The sequence below is a fragment of the Zonotrichia leucophrys genome, chromosome 2 (genome assembly GCF_028769735.1).
Source record: "Zonotrichia leucophrys gambelii isolate GWCS_2022_RI chromosome 2, RI_Zleu_2.0, whole genome shotgun sequence".
NCBI classification, from domain to species: domain Eukaryota; kingdom Metazoa; phylum Chordata; class Aves; order Passeriformes; family Passerellidae; genus Zonotrichia; species Zonotrichia leucophrys.
The window spans coordinates 141,706,290-141,731,417 of NC_088171.1; the positions used below are offsets into that span (position 1 = coordinate 141,706,290).

The window sequence follows — 25,128 nt, forward strand, 5'->3', positions numbered from 1 at the left end:
AACACAAGTTCATACATACCCCAGTCCAGCTAAATCTGAAACCAGGTTTCCCAAAGCTGCAGCTGGAGGGAGGAAGAGGGAAGAGAAAAAGCTATTATTTTAGCTACAAACAAAACCAACCCTCCAACCCTACAAACAAACCCAGCTCCCACCCTGCAGTGACCTTCGCATACTCTCATTTTTTATAGAATTAAAGACTAGACCTAAGCTCCTTATGTTTTAGTTTTTATTCTGACCTTATTACAGTTTAATAACAGCAGCAGATTAGAATTAGTAAGAGGTGCAACTATTTTTCCCAATTTACATGGCGAAAACTTGACAAATACAAAAAAGACAGTACTAACACCTGGAAATCAACATAACTTTTGAGATCAGAGTTAAGAACAGCTGTGCACGATTGTCAGCTCCATGCAGCTAAGGCTGGACACCAAGAAAAGCCTTCCAGTGCCTGAAGAGGAGCACTGGAAATAGAAGGAGCTGTCACTCAGGTATGCAGCTTCGATAAACATGTCAATATATCCATGAACTGTGTCAATTCAAGAAGAAATACTGTACACAAGTGAACAAAGTTACACACAAAATACAGATTTCACAGCAGACCTTACTAAGATAAGCTTCCCTGTGACTGTCTCACATTGAACCAAGGCCTGCAAATTTCCAAATCTTTAACTTGTCCTGCGGAAACATTTTCAGTTCAGCTCTCCCTCCTCATGCTTTTCAGCAATGCTGCACCTGCAGCAGTGGATCCATGAGCACCCTGTGACACTGCAGAGGCACCAGAGCTGCTGAGCAGAGCTTATCAGTCCTGGCCCAGGGCAGGGGCAGGGTGGCTGCTTGGCCTCCTGTGGTATCTCACCAAGGCAGAGGAGCCACCAAGAAGTGCAGTAAAAAGACACCAACACTGATCTCCCCTTAGCACTGCAAGCCATCAGCAATGTACAAACACATATATCCACATACACTGGGCCCTGGGGAACTCAGAGCAGTTCCATCACAGAAATGCAAATACACTTTCCCAACTGACCCAAGATTTGAATTATTAGGCTGAAATCAACAACAAGCACTTCAAAAGCTATTTGAACTGAAATTCCATTTCTACAAATGGAATATGCCCTAGCTTCACCCAGAGGTTGTTTCTTTATTAGGAAATGCAGCTGCAAGACTGAGGAAGAGCCATTTCCAGCCCTGTGTGCTACTTTCAGCTTAAAATATAGGAATGGGCCATATTAGTCTAAATGTGCTGCAATTTTAATACTTGCCTGCCATAGTTGAAATTCCTAAGACAACTCCAATTGACAATTCTATTTGGGTTCCCTGAAAAATAAAGAGTTTTCTCATTATTTGAGGGATTTGGAGTTAAAATAAATTATATTGATACAACTGACAAAAGTATTGTTTATTGCTTGTCTACGTTAAAAGTGAAAGGATAAATGGATATTTCTTGTATTAGATCACAGAGATCTTATCTTCCTGGCATATATTCGCCCTAAGGCAAGGGTCTACTTCTGAAAGTCTTTTAATATTTCATCTGTACTCTCTCAGGCAGCTGGGGGACAAACCTGCAACCCCTATCCCTGCATAGCATCTTCCCCACTGCAATTCTTAGCTGAATGCAGAGCTCTGAACAAAAACTTCTACAAATACTGAGCAAACAAATAAAACACAGTATCACAGCTCCTTGTGTTCTCAGCTGAAGAAACAAAACCACATGGTCTACATTATGAAACACCAGAACATGGTCAAAAGATGAGAGACAATGTGCATGAACTAAAACAAGACATGTTCCAGTTGGATATAACAAATAATTTTCCATCCTGAGGACAGCTGAGCTTTGGAACAGGTTGCTCAGACAGGCTGCCCTTGGATTTCTCAAGTCCCTCAGGATAAAACCATGAACAACTTGGTCTCATCTTACAGCTGGTTCTGCTTTGAGCAGGAGGTTAGACTAGAGACCCTGATGGTCCTGAGAAGGGGGACTTTCTAGACTTCACAGGCCATTCTGTTCTGTTCTCTTGAAAATTATGAATCTGACACACTTGTTCAAGGAATTAAACAGTGAACTTACCGCAGCAATCATAATTGCGTTATCCAAAAATCCAAACCCTACAAAAGGTAATGCATTGTGGAAGAACACTAAAAGAAATAAGTAACAAAGAAAAAATAAGTATTCATAAGAGAGTTCACTAGTGCAGAGGAACAACTGAAATGTCTAATACTGGTTTAAGAGAAACAAAGGCAAAATACACAAAATTCCTTTCCTCCTGGTCACCTTTTTGTTGCTGGCAGGTGTAGTAAAACCCTTGGCTACACAGAAATGTTACTAAGGGCTTGTGAAGAACCAGCTAAAAAATCTACTTTGCAAGTACTTTTACAATTTCAGGTGGAAACTACTTATACCTATTAGTGCATAGGAGAAATACTTAAAACTACACTAACTCTGCTATTATTTACAGACCTTACAGCAATGTTGCAGTATCACTGAAAATCACCAAACTGTCTCACCAAACTTCTTGAAATAAAGGTCCTTTTTCTGCAAGTCCCTCACTATTTCTGTGCAAGAGCTCCATCTTCTTCACACATTCCTAACATTTAGTATTTCAATTCTTGTCAAAACTCCTTCAGCCAAATCTGCAAATGCTCAGGTGGGTTTCACTAGGGTGTCATATACTGTTAATTATCTCACAATTTCAACTGTGAATTGTATCTCGACTTTGTATGTGCACTATCCTCAATGCAAGTTAGACTTGTAGCTGCTTTTTAATACATTGATTAAGAAACCAAACTCCACCTTTTGTTTCATGCATTTTCTTCTTCTAAAACAAATTAAAACCTTTCTGAAAATATTTCTGTTGCAGAAGCCTGGAACATGCTGGTCTGAGTAATTTCTCAGAATGAGCACGGTGTAACTGTATCATTCCTTTTTGTCTTGTTAATTTTGTCTCTCGGGTTTCAGCTTGTAAGCTTTTGATAGGGGTGGGATTGAATTTGCACAGCATTGCCTCCAGCTGAGTTTTAAGGTGCTCACTTCATAAGACTAAATACAGCATGAGAAGAGACTAAATGACAACAATACAACTGAAAGTTGAATTTTTTCATTTTTTAACATTTAAAATGCAGCAGAGTTTGGATTTGGCTGGAGTTTGGGGTTTTTTTTTCACTTCACGTTGGACTATAACTCCTACATTTTACAAACTTAGAGAGGCAAACCTAAGAAGAGGGACGAAAGAAGAGTGGATGAACCCCACAGTCATGTGAAAAGAAACTGGTATCCAGTACCTTTTGGGTTTCCTTTCTGCAGACAGTATGAATCCATGACCACACAAAAAAACCAAAGCCACATTCAAGATCTTTCATGCTTAGGTACTAGAACACGAATGGTCATCTGTAGCTAGTTTGTGAGTATACACCTATTTTCTAAACTGCACAGGTGAAAGACTACAGCACAAAACCTATGAAAAGTTCCAGTTATTTTTAAACTATCACAGGATAAATCCACCAAAACATAAATAACAAAACAAGCACACAGATATGCCCAATATTTTCAAAATGTGTGAACTGGAGCTAAACTGGGACCTCAAATTCTTGTTAAAATGCACAGAATTTTGGAATTCATGGAGTAAACAGAACTCCAGGAACAAAGGAGGGGGGAGACGGACAAATCAGAAAAAAAAGTAGATAATTAGAAAAGGAAAATGTTTGCCTAAATAAATTTGCTCACTGCAGAGGACAAAACCACAAAAATACACTAATTTGGAAACTAAATCAGAATTTGAACCATGAATCATAAATGCACAATCTGTTTCCAATTTCTTTGCCATTTTATACCACTTCTCAGTCCTTTTAAAACACAAAACCTGCACAAGGCACTGCAGCACCAACACTGCTTGGCTTAGAAAAACAATGTTTGCTGCTGGCTTTGAACAGTGTGCTCTCATTTGGGCTTTGTGTCCTACTTTCACTCAGTGCTGCTCATTCTCCAGCCGAGGTGTTATGAAACAAAGGCAGCAGGGTGAGTGTTGGTGCTTGCTTTGGTTTTCTCTTACTCCATAAACAGGGATGAGGACAGACCAGCACTTGTGGAACAAAGATGAAGCCAATTCAAAGAGAGACTGCACAAATACTGAACCACATTCAACAAACATTCTTCTTTTACCATGTCTCAGTTGTCCTGGAGATGGTGGTGCAACCTCCAACTTCTCTAGAGAAGTCAAAATGAAATGAGAAAGTTAGCTGCTTCATCATAGATTCAATTTATTATCAAGTCTTTACCAAATTTCTAGCAGGCAAAAAAGCAGTTATGTTATTTAACAGCTATCAAATGGGAAAGAAAAATACTTCACACCTACATTTTTATTATTTTTACAAAAGATAACATAGCATTAAAAGCCAAAATGTCTTAGAATATTACAAGCTTACACCAGTATAAGTGATAACAGCACACTTCAGAAGCAGCCCAACAGCCATCTTCATTTGAAAATTACAAAACCACACCAAAATTAGAAAAATCAAATCTTCTACAGACAATTCTATGTTATTTTTAGAGGTCCTCTAAACATGCAGCAGACAACCTTCTTTTCCCCAGAGAGTCTGCAAAACAAATACTACCACTTATATTCTCACAAAAGGTATCTTTCACAGCAATGTAAGAATAAAACAAAAATGGAGACCACTGATTTTGGTAACAGCAGATTAAGTTTGGTCATTTGGTGCATGTTTCAGGTACCCTGGACTCAAGTCAGTGAGAGTTTGCAAGGACCAGGACATCACTCCTGAACCTGACAGAGTACTTTCTCTACAGGAAACCAGCACAGTTGTGATCAGAGATGCTGTGCAGAATGCAGCAGCAAGTTACTCGTTTAACAGCAGCAAGGGAAAAAACCTAGCTACTCTTTTAGGTTTCTCTTGTGCATTTTTTAATGTAGATATTGAGTATAAGACCTCTTTTTTAAAACAGAAAGAAATCATTCCCCAAATATTTTCCAATATTATGAGATTATGACAAGTTGCTTCCATACTTCTGCTGAGATAACTTCCACAGACAAAGGTTAAAAATGGTACAAAGTGGAAACTACAGCTCTCAAGTATTCAAATTTTACTTGGGCAGACATGCACATGGGAAGACAATGCTGCAAACACAGAGTGTGATTGATTTGAGCCTATGTCTGAACACTGCAGACTGGAGTGGGTATTCTTGCATCCAAGTCACTCTTATATTCAAAGATATTTTATGGAAGAAATATTCACCTAAAGTACCTTTGAGGAAAACACATTATATCATAATACCAGTATTTAGCCAACCAGGACACTGATTTCCAAAATAATTTCACTAATTGAAGTTCTTTAACACTCTCAAGCTCTAGCAGTTACTGAAGAGGTGCTTCCTCCCTCTGCCCAATATAAACACTACCTAAGCTCTACAAACACCAGATGCACTCACCAAGGAAATGGGACAAGTATAGCCCAAATACTACAGAAATAAAGATTATTTTGCTCTCCCCTAGAAAATGCCAGGGAATCAACAGATGCAAAGCTCAGGCTGGAAGAGGAAGATGGCAAACAGAGGGGGCCCCTGTGACAATCAATCTTCTGAAGACTCAAGTATTGATGGCAAGGAAACATCAGACCAAAACTTCCAGCTTGTGTTCAGGGTGAATGGGACTGGGGATGGGACTCCCTTTCATAGGGTCTCCTCCAGTTCTCACAGGTTAAGCAGATCTTTTACAGAAGCACAGACAAATACCTGTCTATATACACCACTACTGCCCTTTGGGCAGCTTTCCTCAGAGACAATTTCCAAACACTGGGGAAAATCAGAGCCACCTTGAAACAGAGATTATTACCTGAGGCCACTGGCTCCAAAAGCGCCAGATGCCCTCAGGATGGCCAGGAAACCTAAGTTAACACTGTCACATTCCTGATGAGGCTTCCCTAAACTCATTTGCTCCATCCTACTGAATGCCAAGGAGAGAATAAAAGCCCCACACTGAACACAAGCACAGGAGGTCACAGAGTGCTGCCCTCCATGGCTTTCTGCTCTGGTGGGAAGCTCCCACACCAACCACTGTGGTTCCTGGGCTTCCTGTGGCACTGCCACTGAAACCACTCCTGCTGCAGGGCCCATCAAATTTCTACATCTATGTCTCCATATAAAGGATTTTATGATAAGAAACTGTAACATAAAGAAATTTCCAGGAAACACTTTACCTCTGAGAAAGGCATCTTTTCAGTTTTCCCTGATTATGACAGCCAGTTAGATTAGATAATTTCCATCTATTTTGGGTATCAATACAGAATACAAAAGACTATTCAGCTTGTCACAAAATACTACAAAGCTCTAGAACATCAGTTCTGTAGATTTAACTACAACTGAGTTTGATAGCACCTGTCAGTCTACAAAATTGCATTCTACTCAGTCTAGCTAGACAGCTATTAAAAAAAGCTAAAAAAACCCAGTGAATATTTGATTTCAGAAACTTACTACCAAAAGAAGGAAGAATTAAGGGTGTTTGGTAGAAGGACAAAGAAATAAAAATGTCTTACATCTAGGCATAATGGGAGTTCCAAGTTATAATAACTAAAAAGAACATCAGCTCCTCCTTCTGAGCATACATCAAGGGCTACCTTGGGATGTTTCTAAAAAAGGGAGGCTGGGGGACACTACTTTGAGGTTAGAGTAAAGACAAATTAGTGCAAGCTAGAGGGAAATACCAGGGGATCAAATATAAACAAAAATTACTTAATCATTGACATAATCTCTTTCAGTAGCGTGGGATTCCTGCTAAGTAGGCATTTTATCAAGCAGTCCTTCAACACTATCAGGGCAGAAGCTGCCAGAGAGGTCACTGGGGACAGCATGGTGGCACCATGCTCTGCAGACCAGACTGCTCCTGATCAGCCACAGGGAGCTCATGCCAGTAATGGCATCTTGCTACTGCACGTGCAAGAGCTTTATTTTATAAAAGGGAGTCTTGTAAACTTGTGTGGAAGCGTGCCTAGCTTAGAGCTTCCCTCATCATCAAGATAAAAATTAATCTGTGAAAAAAATCTGTGATTACACATGTTAATGAGACAGGAGAAGTCTGCCAGATGAAGTTCAGTAACTGGGGCTGGTGAGCCCTGCTCATGGTCTGGCCAGGGCAGCTCCCTCAGCCTGAGCCCGGACAGAGCCTGAGAGAGCTCTCACTCCCCCCAGCACAGAGCAGGGGGCTCAGGACCTTGCCACAGGGCGCCTGCAGGACCAGGCTCATGGGAAAAGCTGTCCCCTCTGGAGCACCAAAACAAAGCTTTAAAGCACAAAGGCAACTTCCCTGAGAACTGAGGCTCTGCCTCTGGCAGGTACAGAGCACTGCCTGCTGCAGGAAAGGGCTGAGCCAGCTCAGCTCTACTTGCACAGGCCAATGATTGGTCTAAAGCTGGGACATGGAGAAGGAAAAACTGGCATGAAAGCCAAAAACCTTTCTACAGAATCATTTCCAATGCCACCTTTTTAAAGCATAACATACTTTAGAACTCTGCAAGATATGAAAGCACTGAGAGCCAAAAAAATTCTTTAAACAGATTTATTAAAACTCTAGATAGCAAAATGTATTTCAATACAGGGTACTTATTCACAGGAAGTTGTTCTGACTATCTGAGTTTTTAAGACTCAGCAAAAAACGAGAATAAAAATGTTCAGAGAGTACAGCAAAGGAAATGTGTCCTTTGTTTATTTTCTCAGAGGGAAAACGAAATCAAAATTGCAAAACTCTCTTTAAAGAGCTCAATTCAGCCAGAATCAAACAATTGAGAGCTTAAATGTCTGGAGGGAAAAGAAAACAACTTTAAAATACTCCAGAATTGCATTTCACGATGGCCATTCACCAGCTCATCCTGCGTCACAGCCCTCAGGAAGACACAGAATTCATCTTACTGCAGAGGGAATGAAATGAAATGGTGGAGTGAGGAATTGCTATTTTCTAACTGACATTCATTACCATAAATGAGGTTATAAACCAAGGTTCAAGTGCAATACATGTCATGAGCCCTGAATTAGCAAAGTCTGGGAAGCAGAAAAACATTTACTGCTTCTTAAATCTGTTCTTGATATTTTTAAAATGTATACAACCATCTATTTCCCTATTTTACAAAATAGTTAGAACCTGGGGGGGAAGGGAGCATGGGGGTGAAGGAATGAAATATAAAACCATCAACATAAACAATACCATCATCCACAACTTGGTCCAAACCAGCACATTAAAGTCACTATGCCAACTGTAGACAAGTACTTGCAATTTAGTTTTAGAACTATTATTCTTAGCTGACAAACTAACCACAACTGACTAACAGGTAATGGGAGTGCACTTATTAAAAAAAACCCAACCAAAACCCAGCAAGTTGTCATCACCAGTTTCTGAATTATCAATTTTTAAGAACTGACATACAAGAGAACTTGCAAGCCTAAAGGCATGTATTATGCTTTATTCAAATTGCAGCTAACACCACCATAAAATTTTATAGCTGAATCTGTTACTGTCACCCAGGGGCAGGGAACACTAACACTGAATGCAGGTACTACTGCCAGAGCTACCCTAGGAAAATACTTCTGCTGACTATTGCCATAGCTGAGACAAAAATATGAGCAGTGTTTTATAGATTTTTAAATAGTGACTGAATTGCTTAAATTAATTATTAACCAATGGGTATCAAGAAGAAGAATACAATAAATATTAATAATCTAGATCTATTATAACATCATTTTAGGCTCCAAAGGCTAAATCTAGAAGTTACAGAGAGTTTTGTCTTGAATTCATCAATCTGTTTCCTCTAAAAAGCTTGTCCAGATCATTTCAGCTAATCATTCAGATACACATCACTGAAACAACAAAAACATCACTTACACAGAACAAGAAATCAGAGCAATTATTGTGTCTACTAAAAAGAGGCACTCCTTTGCACATGAGTTCATGAGAGGATCTATGCAACCAAAATTCTGGATTGGAGCTTAAAAATGAGATGTGTTATTGCTTTATTCAGAGGTGGATCCTCAAAAGCAATTTCTGACTCTGATGTATGAGTTCATTCATGGAATAAGATCATAAGACACCTCCTTGTCATCCTTTTTTTCTTCCTCTGCTCTTCCTCAGTGTTTTCACCAAAACTGCAATCGAGCAAAATTGAAAAATCTTGTTTCATTGATCTTCAGCTGGGTTCCCTTAATATTCCAGATGGGGAAACAACAATTCCTGAGTTGACAGTAAAGAAAAATTCTGCATCATTTGTTATAACTCACAAGTGGTTTCCTGTTACTACAGCAATTAAGGCATGAAAGGAGGCTGACTTGTGCAGTGCTAAATATAAACCTGGCTGTCAGCCCCTTCAGTCACATGCCCAGCAGAGGGAAAGCTGGGAGAAGCTCTGGTACAAATAGAGGAGCTGATAGAAAATTTCTCTACTACTCTGGAGAAGGTAACTATGTCCAAACAAATATTCTGCATAAATAAAATTGGATAGTGGTTTTTTAATACTCCCTGTAACATTGTAGAGAATTACACAGTGATCCCTGAAAAACCTTGAAGTAGCAGGAGATGATCACCTTTATTTGAAACCTTTGTTACATCTACTGAACAAAGAGCTGAACAAGCTTTGCAGGAAGGCAGTGTGCTCCCTGGCCAATCAATTCCCTTCAGAACAAGCCCCAGCAGTTACTTCAGGCTCAGTTCATTCCTGTGATCCCCTGTAGTGAGTGTACAATACCCTTATCCTATTATCCCTTCCAAAAATGTGGCACAGCATTCATACCCTTTTAAAGATGCTTGACAAAACAAGAGAGACCTAAGATGGAAACCCCAACTGGAAATGTAGGAGAAAGCATGAAATGCAAATGGTATCCAGAGGCTCAAATCACTGTCCTCACCATTAAGAGGGTTTTACCCTTGACCTAATCCCCATCTTCATCAGTGCCCTATAAATGTGAAGGTCAGCATTTCCACTCAAACAGGTTAATGCCAAAGTAGTATTTGCAGTGGTTTGCTTAAAAAAGGTCTCAAACCACAGCTGGAAGAAAGAGACTTAAGATGCTTGCCTTGGGATTCAAGGGGGTTAATCAGCTAAAGTGATGACAACACAGAAAGGACTTGCAGCTTGCAATAGAGATGCAGGATAAGGATAGAAATAGAGTTTGAGCTATCTCCTTCAGAGAGAAATAGAAAATGTCAGAAAAGCAGCTGAAGTGTTTGCATAGAAGTGCCAGCAATGTAGTAGAACTGATAGGACAGCAAACAGGACCAATAATGACATCTCTGTTCCAGAAGTAAATGGTTATATTATTATTTAAGGAAAGAAAATAAACATAAGAAGGTTCTTGAGAGCTGCCAAGAAACAAATTTTCTATAGCAATTCCCTGACTGGAAAGAACCATCTTCAGAGTTAAAATTCTCTGCCTCAAAAAACCAAATACTTGTCCTACCAAGAAGAGGCTGGCTCTGTCTTCCCTCCTCACCCTCTCCATTTCAATGCCTGAGGACTGCAAGGAGCTCTTGGGAGCCAGAGGACAGACATCTCCCAGTGGCACAGCATTTTGGATGAATGAATCTTTGCCTGGGATTATTAACAAACTCTCCACTAGATTTGGAAAAGGACTGGATAAGTCCTTCTAACTAACAGAGTGGAATTTATGGCGTACAAATTATTCATTTAGCTGTTTCAGTAAGTTGAGGTTTTGGCATTTCTCTGTCAGCAAGGTTTTTTCTTGAGCCCCCTCTTGTTCAAGGGAGGGATCTCTCCATCATTTCATGGGTCTGCAGTTGAGCAGAGCAGCAGCACAGCAACACTGCTGAACTGGAAACAAGACCATGGTACCTGTGCTTTATCAGAGAGCAATATATTCCCATAAAAGGACAAGCAAAGCAATTCTGTGGGACACCACAGAAGATTTGCTAACAAAAATTATCAGCACTCTGTGTACAATCAGAGATCTGATCTACTAGAGAACTTTCATCACCTCTAAATAGGGTTGTGTTAGGCAACACTGATATCTAACCATGAGAGCTCATGAAATATCTAGGGAGTTATATGTACAATATCCTTTATTCATTTATGTTCCCCCCAAGCCCTGCTTGAACAAGAAATCTGAAAAGCTGGCAAGAAACAAGCCTGTTTATTCCTGCGCCTCCTCTCCCTTGTGCCCTTTCCCATCCTGTACAAAACTACACTCCTTTCCCCAGGAAAGAAAGCCAGTGGGAGAATGGTTTTAAGGACAGGGAGCAGCTTTGGCTTTCAAGGCCAGGTCTGGTACCTGCAGCCAGCAGCAGAACCCCTTAGCTCACTGACAACAGCCTGTGCAGAACGCAGGGGAACCAGGCACTGCCTCCTCCCTGCCCTGGCACAAACCTGAGAGAGGGCAGTGACACAAGGGGCTGTGCCTCAGCCACAGCTGGGCTCCCACAGCCCCTGGCACCAGCAGCACCTGCTCTCAGACAGCACAAACCCTTCCCACAGCCACCACCAGGCAGCTGCAGCAGCACCAGGCAGGGGTGGATGGGGCTGGCTTGTTAAATATGTTTGGTGGGATTAATCTTGTCCTTTAAGAAAACTGGACTACAATCTTTACAGAGAGCTGAAGACAAACTGCTATTAAATCACATATCACTAAGTACCAGCCCTCTTGTAAGCAGAAAGATCCATCCCCTGCCTGAGGACGACCTTGGAAGCAAGTACAACTGCAGAAATAAGCTTCTGTCTGAAATAACTTTAAATGCATGTAGAGTTTATTGCTTTTCATCTGTCTCAGACTTAATAAAGCAACCCAAAATAAGAAAGACAGAGAGGACAGAGAAACTGAATGATTGTCCAACATTTTGTTACAGACTCATATTAAGTGTAATGACATTCCTCCTAATTTTTCATTGCATTGGGGCATTAAAGACAGAAGTACGAGCTGCCTTGAAATCCATCCGTAAGAATCTGTTCATTCCTGTCAGAAAAAGGAACACCATAAGAAACCAGTGACAATTTAAGTTCCAGCCATAAATTACACTCAAGTAATTTGTGTCTCTCTATATAAATGCCTAATGAATACAGAATGCAGTAGCAATGTATTCTTAACTCTTTACCTGCTGCTAGAGGAAGTGCAGCAGATTCATCCCTTTGCTACCCCCTCCCTTCCCCATGTAACTGAGCAGAGCCTCATTTGTGAAACTACTCTGACACCCCCATCTGACTCCTTGCACAGTCAAATTCAAACTGCAATGACAGCTTCCTCTGGCAAACAGCTGAAGGAATGATTATAATATAAAAACAGATAAAATCACTCCACAGGAACTTCACCTTAAAATATTTTCTTTCAGCTTTTATGCGATAAGAGTATGAAATATCTACTCAGTTTTTATGCAGCTGCATTATGTAATAATTTATTCTGCATGTGAATTTTAAGTTCTAATAAAAAACTCACCTTGCTCACAAAAATTGTCTGAAATATTAAGATTGCTGGTTTTGTAAATAAAGTCATACAGAAGGAAGAAGTAGAAGACAAAGGCTACTGTGCTCTACTCTTCCTAAAAGTGAACAGTTTTGAGTTCTAAGCTCACTTTTTATTCTTTCAACCTATTGTCTTTATTCTGCAAAACAAAAAAGGAACATCCTTTTCCTGGTCAGTGTTTCTCCAGCCTCTGGCAAGCATGAGGCCTCTCTCAGGAGGATTCAATCACAGGTGCATCCCTGCAGCTTCCAGCTGCAGAGCCAACGCAAGCGTCAGCTCCCATCACACCCCTGCAAGTGCCAGCTGTGCACACACTCCCTCTAAAGCTGCTTCAGGACCTCTGCTCTATGGAGAGCTGCACATCTGGTACATCTATTTAATCCCAATGCTTCTTAGCTTTCCCAGAAAGTACCCAGTGTCAGTTTATAAAACATATGGTTCTGCTACCTAGGACAGTTTTTGTTTTTTAACTTTACACATTTCCCCTTTTCTAATGACGGGGTTGTTTTTTTTTAACCTGTTCTTCTGTCACAGCTTCACTGTAAGCAGGCAGCAGAATCCTGTGGGTGCTGAAATTACACCCTTCACCTCCAGTTCTGCTAATCAGCTTGAGAATTAGTGAAGTGCAAGCACAAATCCTCGGCTCAGAGTTTGCTGCATAGCAAGCCTGTTTTGTTTTCCACAGGAGAGGAAATATGGAATCTAATGTATTTAACACTTCTCCCCATGGCAATGGAAAGTATGCTGTGGCACTGCCCACATCAGTGACATACTGCAATGCCACTATTTACTGGAGATCTTAAGGAAATATGCACCCCTGTAGTTTTCCATGGTGTGCAATGGAGACTGATCACAGTGTGCCTCCAGCACCCTTCCCTGCCTCATTCTCTTCTCCCTCTGCTTCTCCAAAATCTGTGCAGTGTTTACACAGCCCCTTTTCCAGCAGCAAAGAAGGGGATGGATTCAGGCTGAGGTTGCTTTTTGCAGTGCTGAAGCAAAGTACTGTGAGCAAAGTACAGTGAGCAGCCACTCAGACCATGATGAATAATCCTGAATAGAGAGCCAGAGGAAGGAAGAGGAGAGACAGCTCCTTCCTAGCTACAAGACAAATGTTGAGATAAAAACTATAATTGCAAGTAGTTGCCAAAACAGCAAAGGTAACCTGGGAGATGAAACCAGTATTGCTCACTAGTACAACTCAGCGTGCACTGTTAGGGACACAGAGATCCCAGAAGAGACTCCTGCCTGAGGCACAGGAACCCTCCTGGCCCTTCCCATGGGAAAACACAAAGGCAGAATCTGAGGTCAAATACAACACTGCACCCTAAAGTGATCTGAAGTCATATTATTACTGCAAGGGGTGATTTGATACTTTTCCTCCTGTCTCTAAACTCCCTCCTGATCATGTATTTGGGATTTCTTTATTCTGGCACTTGTTCTTAGCCAGGTACACAGCCAGGCCCAGAGAATGACTGCAGTGCTAGGATGGGAAGCAGAATTGAGACTTTCCTACCCATAGGTTTTTGGGATAGAGAAAGAACAGAACACTCTTTACAACACCACAGGTGAAGCCAGCAGTAAATCCACACCCAGATGGCCAAGTCACATCTGCTGCACATCAATCACCTCATCCAGGCCTGCCCTTACCCACTGTGGGAAACCCAGGAGAATGCTTTTCCTCTATGGCTGGGAAAAAGTAATTAAAGTGAGCCCTTTTTTTTAACTGAGCTTTTAACACAGGGTCAGATATAAATCACAGTAAAACTCAGCCATAGTAATGTGCAACTGCAAAAACTGAGGTAAGCATGGAAAAGAGGTAGACACAATAGGTTTGTAGCCTCCAACCCTGACATGTAATCCAACAGTGAAAACTTTATAAATCCAAAGACTTTTTTTATGTTTTGGTAAACCAGATCAAATACACAAGTAAAAAACTTGTAAGAGGTCACATATCATTCCCAATAAGAACAGTCTTTTTCAGCCTGGGCCATCTGTGATTTATCAGAACTCAACTGCACATTGGTACATTTCTTCTGTTCAGGTAAAGGGACACTGAATCAGAGGAAGTCTGTTGAATATTTGCAAGAGGAAAAGGTCACCAGGCTGATTATTTATAACAGCACTGTCACTTTTGCAGCTACCTATTTACTTGATTTACTTTACTCCATAAAATAATATAAATAAATAATGAATTTGCAGAAGGAGTGGTGGATTTCAAGCTGTTCTCCTATCTCTTCTTTACGGTAAAAACCTTAATTAGACAAGAGGGCTGGAAACCTAGCTGGAAATTGTTAAATCTCACTCATGAGTGAAACAGTTAATTTTATATTTGTAACATCAAAGTTTTACTTGAACTTTGTGAAAATCAGCCTGTTGCCAGAACTGAAGCAAAGAAACAACTGGATCAAGAGGTTATCTGTAATCTGAAAATACAAGCTGATGGTATTTGAAAGGGCAGTTGGCTAAAGAAATTGGTTTGTTCCATGCACATTTTTCTCCAGTCTTCCAGAAAATTAAATAAAGCAGAAAAAACACAGTTTCTACCAATTCAGATTGTTATGAATGATGAGATAATATCCTCATGGAGACTGGTGATTCACACCCTTAGTGTAAGATAAGTTACAGCAAACCAGCCAGCACTGAGGGATAGATCACTGCACAAAGTCAAATGCTATCAAGTGCAAATAATTTAAAAAGTTACTGTAACAGCACAATAACCAGAAACTGATAATGCCTAGAAGAAAAATGTAGCAGGTCAAAGTGCAGCAATTGTTGGCTCCCAGTAAGCATTTGGACCTGAGCTATGTGGCAGCACCAGTTTACATACAACACAACCCAAGGCACAGATCTCTGTCCATGGCATGGACAGAATCACACACCTGGGACTGTCTCCTAACCCTCCCCCAACATTCCCCCAACGTTTTGGGAAGCCCAGACAACAGGTCCCAGATATCTCCAAGAAGTGAGCTCTGGGAACCTAAGGCCAGGCCACTCTGCACACTGTATCTGGCTCCTCTCAGTTGGAGTTGGTCTCACTGTAGAAACTTTTTTCCATTTTTCCTGAAATTAGAAAGATTTTTCAAAGCTGTGTCCTTCCCCCAGGTCATGCAGGAGCCTTTCACCAGGATCACTGCCAAACAGTAAGGCATGTTTTAATTCTGGAAATGCCTAAAAGCCATGAAGTATTTTAACAGCATTAAGGAAAGGTTTTATCCCTACACACAAGCAGTAGCCACCTTCTTCTTATGGCTCCTTTAAGCCAATAGGAGAGTTAATACAGAATATAATCAATCTCAAAATACAGGGTCTTAAATACGTTTCTATTTCCCCTTTCTATTATCTAGAGAAAATAATGTGATTTTAAAAAATTACTTGTTAATATTTGCCAAAAGTATCTCAGTCTAAATAAAATTTAATAAAAACTCAAAAGATACCTAAAAATGAATGAATATTATGAGCCCATCACATACAAAATGAAACTGGCAACTGATGCAGGAGAAAAGTATAGCAAGTAGCAAGAATCACTACATATTATGGCTGCTAGGGAAAGTATTTTATTAACAATTAGCATATAAATATCTAAGAATCCTAAGTAAATGAACACTGGAAAAAACCAGCTATGGTTTTATATTCCATAGTTTTGAATGAAACATGCACTCTGCTGGGTTGAACAAAGTATTTTGTGGCCTTTGCCTGAAAATACTCCCCATGTTTCAGAGGAAGCATGTTTCAGGCATGAGTTAGTCATGTCCCAAAAATTCCATGTTCATTCACTGTTAAAGGAAGTTCTCACACACAGCAACAAAGCAGAAACAAAAATGCATGCTTTCAGAATATTTGAAATATCACTATGCTAATTTAAGGATAAAGTAGAAGGGAGGCACAAGGCAGCTCACATATTCATGTCTAACTTTCCCCAAAATGAGCCATTTTCATAAAAAAATCTCAACAACAGCACAGGGACCCAAGACGGTTTCTTTAAGTACTCTGCTTGCCTGTTATATTTATTTTTCCATTTACTGGTTGTTTTTAGAAAGGATTTTTTTCTGGAGATAACAGATGCCTCTGTAGTTTCATATTTGGATTGATTAAATAATAAATGAGGCTGACTTAAGCTAAGAGTTTTCAGTTGAATGAGTCAGCTTTAAATAATTTCTTTCTTAGAGAAACTGGCAGACTTCCTTTTCTTTTAATTGAGGTTACACACTGGAACCTCTGTGTTCACAGAATAAACATGATCTATTTCATTCGTGCCTGTTGCAGGGAGATCTAAATGTTTTCAATCTATCACTCTCAAGGGTTTAAGTTGCACTCTAAGTGAAAGCTGCATTTCAAGTGATCTTTCGTAAAAAGTCCTGAATCAAAAGCAGCTTTTGTACTGGACAAGAGAGTTATTGGGAGACAGATTTTCCTTTTAGCTCTAAAATGTACTGTTTTACAAAAGACACAGCTGAAGAACAATGCCTTAAGAATCAGATATTTTTTTCTGATTTGTGAGATAAAGGATATTTGTGCATGACACCTATTTTGTATTCATCACATGCTTAAACACATGCAAAAGACAAAACAAATTTTACTTGGAGCAATGTTGTATTTTAATTGAAGCAATCTTATTTTACCTCTGGCAGCAAAGGGCAAAGGCAGCTAACTAAATAATTTTTTTTAATCATAGTATCATTCCTGCATTATATTTGGACCTTGCAATTTAACACACATCACTTTCCAAGAAAATAGCATAAGGTAGTTGATACTGAGCTGCTTCAAAAAACTGAAGTTGTTTCACCTGATCAAGTATTAACTAGAAACTCTTGTATAGTGCAGCAGTTTCCAAAATACCTGTGCTTAAAACACCTTGGTCAAGTTAAGTGTAAGTACCTGAAGATGTGGATTGCTGAAATTCTTGAGACTGAAGGCTTTATATGAACATGAACAAAAACTGTGTACTTCTATTTCTTGCAGCAATACATGCCAAATGCATCAAAACAGGCATGCAGGAAGTCTGTCAAACCATCAGCCTGCTGGCCTTATGCAATGCATATGTCAGCAAACACACTTTTCCATTTGGGCTTTTTCTACTGTACCAAATTCACTGGTCGTCTCTGGTGACTCTACCTCCTCTGCTGGCTTCTCCAGTGGTACCAGTGGCTTAGGATACCTTAAGCCTACAATGAGTTTTCAAAAGCAAAACAGCAATCAGTCATTATTTAAAATCTTCCAATCAATACTGGAGCATCCACCAGCAAGAAAAGATCCTTTATAAATATTAAGACTGGATTTCTGTGGGTTTTACATCAATTCCACTTGATTGTTTGCAAGGTTTTCTCTGCAAAAAAATAAGACAAAGTTTCTGCATTTAAGCAGACTAGAACCTGCTTTAAGTTATGTGAGCAAGTAAAATTTCAGAATATGGAAGCAAACCAAACCACAACAGAAAAATCATGAACTTCAAAAACATTACCTTGCTGCAGGTGGTTGAAAGGTAGACAGTTACAGCTGACATTTTCAGAGAGCAGTTTCAGAATAATTTTACCATGAGTGACTATGCACCAATTTTCTTGTTTATGACATTAAGCCTCAGCCCCTAAATTACATAACAGTCTGGGTTTGAAGGGATTTAATGATCATCTAGTTCCAACCCCATGGGACACCTTCCACTAGACTCGGTTGCTTCCAGCCACATCCAACCAGCACTTGTAGGAAAGGGGCACTCAAAGCTCCTCTGGACAACTTATGCCAGTGTCTCACCACCCCCACAGTAAAGAACTTTTTCCTAACAGCCAATTTAAACCTACCCTGCTCCACTTCAAAGCTATTCCTTCCTGTCCTATCACTAGATGTCTTTGTGACAAGTCCTCTCCAGGACCCTCGCAAGCCCCACGGAATGTGCTACAAGGTATCCCCAGAGCCTCCTCCAGGCTGAACAGCCAAAACCTACTCAGCCCAGAGAAGCAGAGGGGCAGACACAGATCTCCTGTCTGTGGCAGACTCAAGGAAAAGGCCTGAAGTTGTGTCAGGGAAGGCTGAAGCTGGATATCAGGAAAAGGTTCCACACCCAGAGGGTGTTTGGGCACAGGCTGCCCAGGGAAGTGGTCACAGCACCAATCCTCACAGAGCTCAAGAAGTGTTTGGACAATTCTCTCAGGCACAGGGTGTGATTCTTGGGGCTGTCCTGTGCACGGCCAGGACCTGGACTCGATGAATCTTGTGGGTCCCTTTAAACTCAGGATATTCTAAGATTCTGTGATGCATGAGGCTCAGATATTAATGAAAATGACCAGCAGAGCCTGAGTAGCACTTTTCCTTCTGCACTCTGCCTTCATGAGAGAGCTTCAAGACCTGGGACAGGACATGGGGGGTATATTAAAAAAAAAGTTTCAAATGCAAAATGTAGCACATCCTTCCATCTGAAACACAATATTTCTTTCACCAGCTAGTATTTCTGACACAGCAGTGAGATTGGTAACAGTCCTGGTGTAGGTTGCAATGGTCTGAGAGCATATAAAGGGACTCAGGCAGGCCAGCAAGAGTTTGTCATTTTACCAGCTTGACAGAGCACTTCAAACTTGTGAATCAGACACTTGCCAGCAGTCTGCCAGAAGACCTTTTCCTAGAATAGCAATCAAAACTAGAGTTAAAAAATGTATTGACCTAGGTCACAGCAAGGGAGAGAGAAGTAGATGACACTGCTCCACCCACAGCATGGCACTGACCTGCATGTGTGTGAGGGAGACAGGAAGAGAGAACTGTCCCCACCAGGTGCCACGGTACCTGGCACAACAGCATCAACAGTTCCTGCTCTCCCAGCTCAGGGGCTGAGGGCAGTGCTCACCACAAACCTCACATATGCACTGTGAAATCACTCTTCAAACAAAACAAGTACTTCCAGAAGGATGGAATTCTGCTTTGTCGTGTTAGCACAGATTCAGTTCTAACAATAAGAGGCACTAAAATCCAAGCAGCCCTAAAGCACCATGGCAGATGAACCAGTGTGTACAGATCAGCAAGAAGCATCTGATTCATGCAACAGAGCGAATCTTTTTCACAGGAGACTTGTTTAGAGTGTCTAAAAACCTCAGTGAAATCCACTTGTCTTTGATGACTTTCCATCTTTTGAATTAACTTTTCTTTGAAAAGCTGTGGAAGTAGAGGCACATGGGCTCTAACACTCCCTAAGCTATTCTAGTAAACTGGGGAGCTCATAAATTTAACACCAGAACATAAGCCAGTGAGGTTTCTTCTGACATCACATGAGATTTCACCCAACAATAGCTAAAACCTTGTGAATTCCCTGAGATTCTGCACCAGCTGTCAGCCCAGCTGAATGCAAAGAGGTGGAGCCCTTTACCTGCACACTACAGTTTTGGTGGTTTTTTAATTTTTTTTTTAATTTTTAACAAAAACAAGGTGCAGTAACTTGAATTATGAACCGTTTTCTATCAGAATGCACCATTTTGGTCAGATTATTTATGTATCTCAGATTATTATGAATGGTATGACATCCCATGCCTTCAAAGAGAATCTAGCTCGAAACTGCATTCTCCAAAACCTGCAAATTAAATTAAAAAACCAGTTCTCAAAACTCATTGCTGTGGTGTTTTTGCATGTTTTCCAGGTAACACAACCTCACCAAGCAGAGGAAGAAGAAATTGCACTTCAAAAGACCTTTCATTTAGTGATCATTTCACAAAAGTCTTCCACTTAAAATATAAAATGCAACTAGGTGCTTTCAAGGAATTGTGTTCAATATACAATGTACATACATTATACACTAAAAACACCTCTTTTATGTATTATATATACACACACGTATGTATTTTATGTGTATGTACACAAAGGTAGGAAAACAGGAATTGTTTCCCCATTTTTGCAACAAAAGACGGGAAAATAAAGGATTGTCTCACTCTCAAGACCCGAGATTTCCTAGATAATCACTGTGTTAGTAATATTAATGAAAAGTAGTTAGATCTGGGCTCAAGAATATTGCAAAGCAACACATAAAAGACCAACAATACCCTAGGAAGCAAAAAAGACAGCAAAAATGCAAAATTTAGTATTTCTTACTTAAAGTCAAGCCCTTTAGTATTTTCCCAGCTCATTATCAGGCTTGCTGCACTGATTACAAGTGCATCTTCCATGAATAATCTCATATCATACACTGGAAACCAAAGGTAGAAACCCTAAATATCAGCTCCTTAAGAAAGAAGTTCCATCTTCTTCCTAATACCACTTTTGTCAATGGAATATTGCTATAGAAGATCAGAAGCATTAAATCGTTCTCCATATTTTCTGGAAGATTTTACACTTTCATCTCCATCATTCAAGAAAGAAACAAGAGAAATCTGATTATCTGAAGCCAACAAAACTAAGCCTTGTTTATGGGGCACTACTTCTGGTTACAGAAAGCAGGACTATCACATTTGAAATCAACCAGCCTACTTGCTACTTCAGTGCTCCTGTAACCATGAAAATAGAAATATACAAATTACTTGTATTCAATTCCACATGTATTATCTCTTATTTGGTGTGGCTGGGTGTGGCTGACATGCTTACAAGAAACATAAGCTAAAATTTAAAATCTTTGTTTCAAAGGTCTTCCCAGGGAAAAGGGACACTTTATTCACGTTTCCAAGGTTCAAAAGGGAAAAAAAAAAACAAACAAAAAACAAAAAACCAACTCAAAAACTTAAAGACTTCAATGCCGAAGGAAAACTAAATCCAGATGAGAAAGGATTTGCAGCTGTCTTCAGAAAGAACAGCTCAGTGATGTTTTGACAAAATAGTCTAAATCAGGAGAGTTTTCAAAATATTTTCTGAGAACTGTTCTATCAAGATTCAATTTCACAGTCTTCCCCCCAGCTTCTACTATGCAAAACACATCTATGAATTCAAACTCAGGCTTTCAGCCCTCAGCCATCACATTCTCACAGACAGAGCTCTGTCTTCTGAAGCACTACAACAAACAGCAGAATTTCAGTCAGTGTTTATTGATAAGCTAGGCTGCTCAGCAGACCTCTAGTGCCCAGTATCTGGAAGCTCCATAACCCTGCAGGTAATACAGGTGACAAGGTGATGGCAGGCAGGAACATACTCACAAACTTCTCCCCACCTACAGTTTTCATGACTACAGCATAAACAGATGTTTAAGGTTTCAGAAACACTTCAGAGACTCAGCTAACTTACAGGTACCAGCTACAGCTCACCTACCTGAGGGCCGTCCTTGGGCGTAGCAGCCGCAGCAAAGGATGGGTTTCCCCGCAGCCTCTGCCATTAGCGGAGGCCACAGATAGTGTGTCCTGTCATATTTCCTGCTAGGGCAATTAGCTGCTGGAACTGCTTCCTTCTGCTGGTAGGCCTGGGAATGGGCTGAGGAACTTGCCCCATTTGGTTCTTGATGTGCCCAGGTCTGCCCATACTGCTGACAGCCTCCCCTAGCTGATATGGGGTCTGTTAGGGCACAGAAGAGGTAGTGAAGGAAGAAGGTCAAAACTTAACCCAATAAGGACTGTGGTAAGAAGGGTATGGACTAACACCTCCCTTTCCATAAAGAATTATGAAAAGATCACAGGCACAAAACAAGCTTAAGCAGAGTAGCAAAACTACACAGGCACTTCATGATCAAGGAGAGACTGATTTTTCAGACTCAACCAGAACACGGGAATTTATGCAAGCAGTAAAGAAGAGAATTTGAAGGCTGCGTTTGGATCACTTTCATTGAAAATCAACACAAAAGTATAACCAGGGACCTCAGCTAAAGAATCAGCTGCTGGGAGCTACAGCATGCTGGCAAGCGAATGAGATAATTGATAACGTTGCTATAACAGTTTTGTCTTGACTGAAGTAATGATTTGTAAAGATCAAAAGTGACACAAGTCAATCGGAGAAAGTACCTGGAAAGCAAGGCACAAATAGCTCTCCCCTCATCTGCTACTCACAACCTGTGTACCTATTCAGGTCATTGCTTCACAGTCACCATTTCAACAGCAGGAAACAGCAACCATACAAAATATTTCTAAGCATAATGAAGCATTTTAAACACAGAATACAAACACCTAGCTCAGAAAAGTCTCTAACTGTCTTTCAAGTGTAGCCCTTCTATCCACCTTGTCTTCTGGCACTCCACAGCACTGACAGTGATGATACATATCCAACACCTCTCTGCCCTTCTTCACACAAAATCTGAATTCTTTCTTCTCCTCTACAGAAAACAGCTATAGGCAATAAATTCAAGATAGGGGTTTTCTCCAATTTCTATTTAACAGACTTACTAGAAGCCCTCTTCAGTTATGATTTTTTTTTTCGTAACACATGAAGAAACATAATTGCTTATAGGTAAAAGCTGACAGCTGTTATCATGCTGCAGTTTGGCAAAAAAATCCCATGAATAGAGCTGGCTAAAGGAAAAGGTTATATACAAAAAATGTCTTATCCAGCTAGATGGGCAGATCAAGAATCTGACTCCAAGGATGAGGTCCAATGGCACTACAACACTTTATGCAGCTCTTACTTATGAGACTACTAAGCCCACAGCTGAGATTTTGCTGAAACAATCTCTCCAGCAAGATTACTGATTACAGTTTCAGGCACAAGTGAACTGCAATTTCCACTAGTGGAATAAACTTAAAACCAACTAATAAACTCCCATGCAGTAAAATGTCTAAATGCAAACTGATGCTATTGTTACTTCGCTTCTACATCCTGATTCATGAGAAAGTCACAGCATTTTACAGAACAGACTTTCACATTATAACTAACAGCATCTGAGCAGCAAGATATTAAATACGACCATCTGTTGATTTACATCTGTATAAAAGTTGAGACACTATACTGAAATTTTAAATCTCATTTTGATATCCACCATATGATCCTCCAGATACACAGTTCCGTTCTATTTAACCTGAGCAATAACTGATGAGACAGAAACACACACAAAAACCTCATGGCAAGAACCCTTCAGACGCTTAGAAGGATTTATATGGGAAGAGTATTAGTTGTTAGTATTCAAAAGTTAGTGTCAACTTACAGTTCAAAGCATTCTACCCTCTGCGTTGTAAAACAAATAAAACTGATTCGATGTCTGCAAAACAGAAGCGCTGCTGCTCCCAAAATAAGGCGTTTAAGTGAACTACTCCCACTCTGACTAGAAGCACTAGTGTTTATGTGCAAGTGTGCTACAAACAAAACCGAAGAGATACCTGAAAAGGTTCTGTCTTTTCACAAAAGCAACGCTTTTACAGCTGACTCTCAGACCTGCTCCCTGCCCACCCAAATTTTCTTCCAGACATCTACAGAGGAGCCACAAGACACAGAAATGCCCTTTCCAAGGGCACGCTACTATCAAAGTCACAAAGAGGCCTAGATCAAATGTACACTGATCTCTTAAGTACCCGCTATCATCTTCGCTGCAATAGGGATTGTAAATTACAGCTGAGGATCAGAACTAGAAGTAAGGAGGCTGTAATTAAGAGGATTTGGTTTTGTCAGGTTTTGATTTGTTTAAGGAACAGTGTCAAGTTGGCAAGAACAGTTGGATCAGATGAGAAAAATCACTGTGAACTACTTTAATTGGCGTTGCATAGCCCTGTATTCAGAGATACATCTGTAAACCTTCCCGGCACATACACACACACCTTCCCGAATGAGAGCCGACGCAAGAAGCAGCGCCGGCAGTTCTCCGGGCAGGGAAGTGTAACTCATGAATGAGCGCCCAGAGCAGCAGCAGCCCGGCGTCTCTTACGAGGTCTGAAATCAATTTACTGCTGCCCTGGTGTCAGGGGGATTTTATGAGACACACTTTGCTACTCCCATTCCGAAAAATGGCCACCCGTGGCTCTCTGAAACACCGGTTGAGATGACAGATCCACCGAGGATTTGGTACATTGGGCCGATTTAAGTTCTAAAGGTGCTGCGGATGCTTCTGGAAACTAAATTTCGGGTCGTGTACCTCATTTATACCCAATTACGCGAACACACAGGGGCGAGCGCTTCTCGATGCCTCCTTCTGCTGGAGTTTCCCACTCGCCCGAAGGAGTCGCTTGGGCAGGAGCACCCTCAAACTTCGGAGGCTCAGCCCCCCTCCGGCCCGGCCCTCCCACCCCAGCCGGGCTCGGGTGGGTCGCGGCTCACCTTGGGCGATGGCGATGGACTCGAAGCGGTGGAGCTCCCGCAGCAGGCAGCTCCGCTCGGTGGAGTGCAGGCTGTAGATGAAGTCGCGGGCCCCCTGCGCTGTGTTCAGCGCCTCCATCGGCTCCTTCTTGGGGTGGGTGCCGAGCGCCCGCGACCCCCGCGGGAGGAGCAGCCCCTCGGCGCCGCCCCGCAGGCAGCTCAGGCGGCGGCGGCAGCAGCACCGCGGGCCCCGCAGCGAGCCCAGGCAGGACGAGGGGACGGCGGCGGGGCCCCCCGGCCGCCCCAGCAGCAGCGCCGCCCGGCCGAGCCACGCCGACATGGAGCCGGGGAAGGGCGCGGCGCTCGGGCCGCCAGAACCGCCCGCGGCCGAGTCGCCCGGGCCGCGCTCCCGCGGCTGCTCCGCCGGTGGGGCCGGGCGGTCCGCGCCAGGCACCGCCCCGCCGAGCTCCCGCCAGCAGCGGCGGCAGCGCCGCCCCGCCCCGGACCGGCCCCAGCCCCAGCCCCGCTCCCTCCGCTCGGGGAGCCTCGGCCGCAGGGCGGGGCGGAGGGGC

General features: G+C 41.5%; 1 protein-coding gene across 2 annotated transcripts in view; it reads right to left on the reverse strand.

The window, feature by feature from the left end:
- The window catches only part of TMEM65 (transmembrane protein 65), a 30,531-nt gene extending 5,512 nt beyond the window's left edge, over positions 1–25,019 (reverse strand). The window contains exons 1-6 of one of the 2 annotated variants that reach the window (XM_064706655.1): positions 24,578–25,019; positions 21,659–21,898; positions 4,154–4,198; positions 2,066–2,133; positions 1,260–1,314; positions 20–62 (exon numbers count right to left, since the gene is read on the reverse strand). In XM_064706655.1, coding sequence (XP_064562725.1) covers positions 20–62; positions 1,260–1,314; positions 2,066–2,133; positions 4,154–4,198; positions 21,659–21,898; positions 24,578–24,896 — 770 coding nt within the window. In that variant the 5' untranslated portion in view covers positions 24,897–25,019. The remainder of the gene's footprint in view (positions 1–19; positions 63–1,259; positions 1,315–2,065; positions 2,134–4,153; positions 4,199–21,658; positions 21,899–24,577) is intronic. The other variant, XM_064706657.1, reaches the window with a different exon arrangement.
- Between the last annotated feature and the right edge of the window lie 109 nt (positions 25,020–25,128).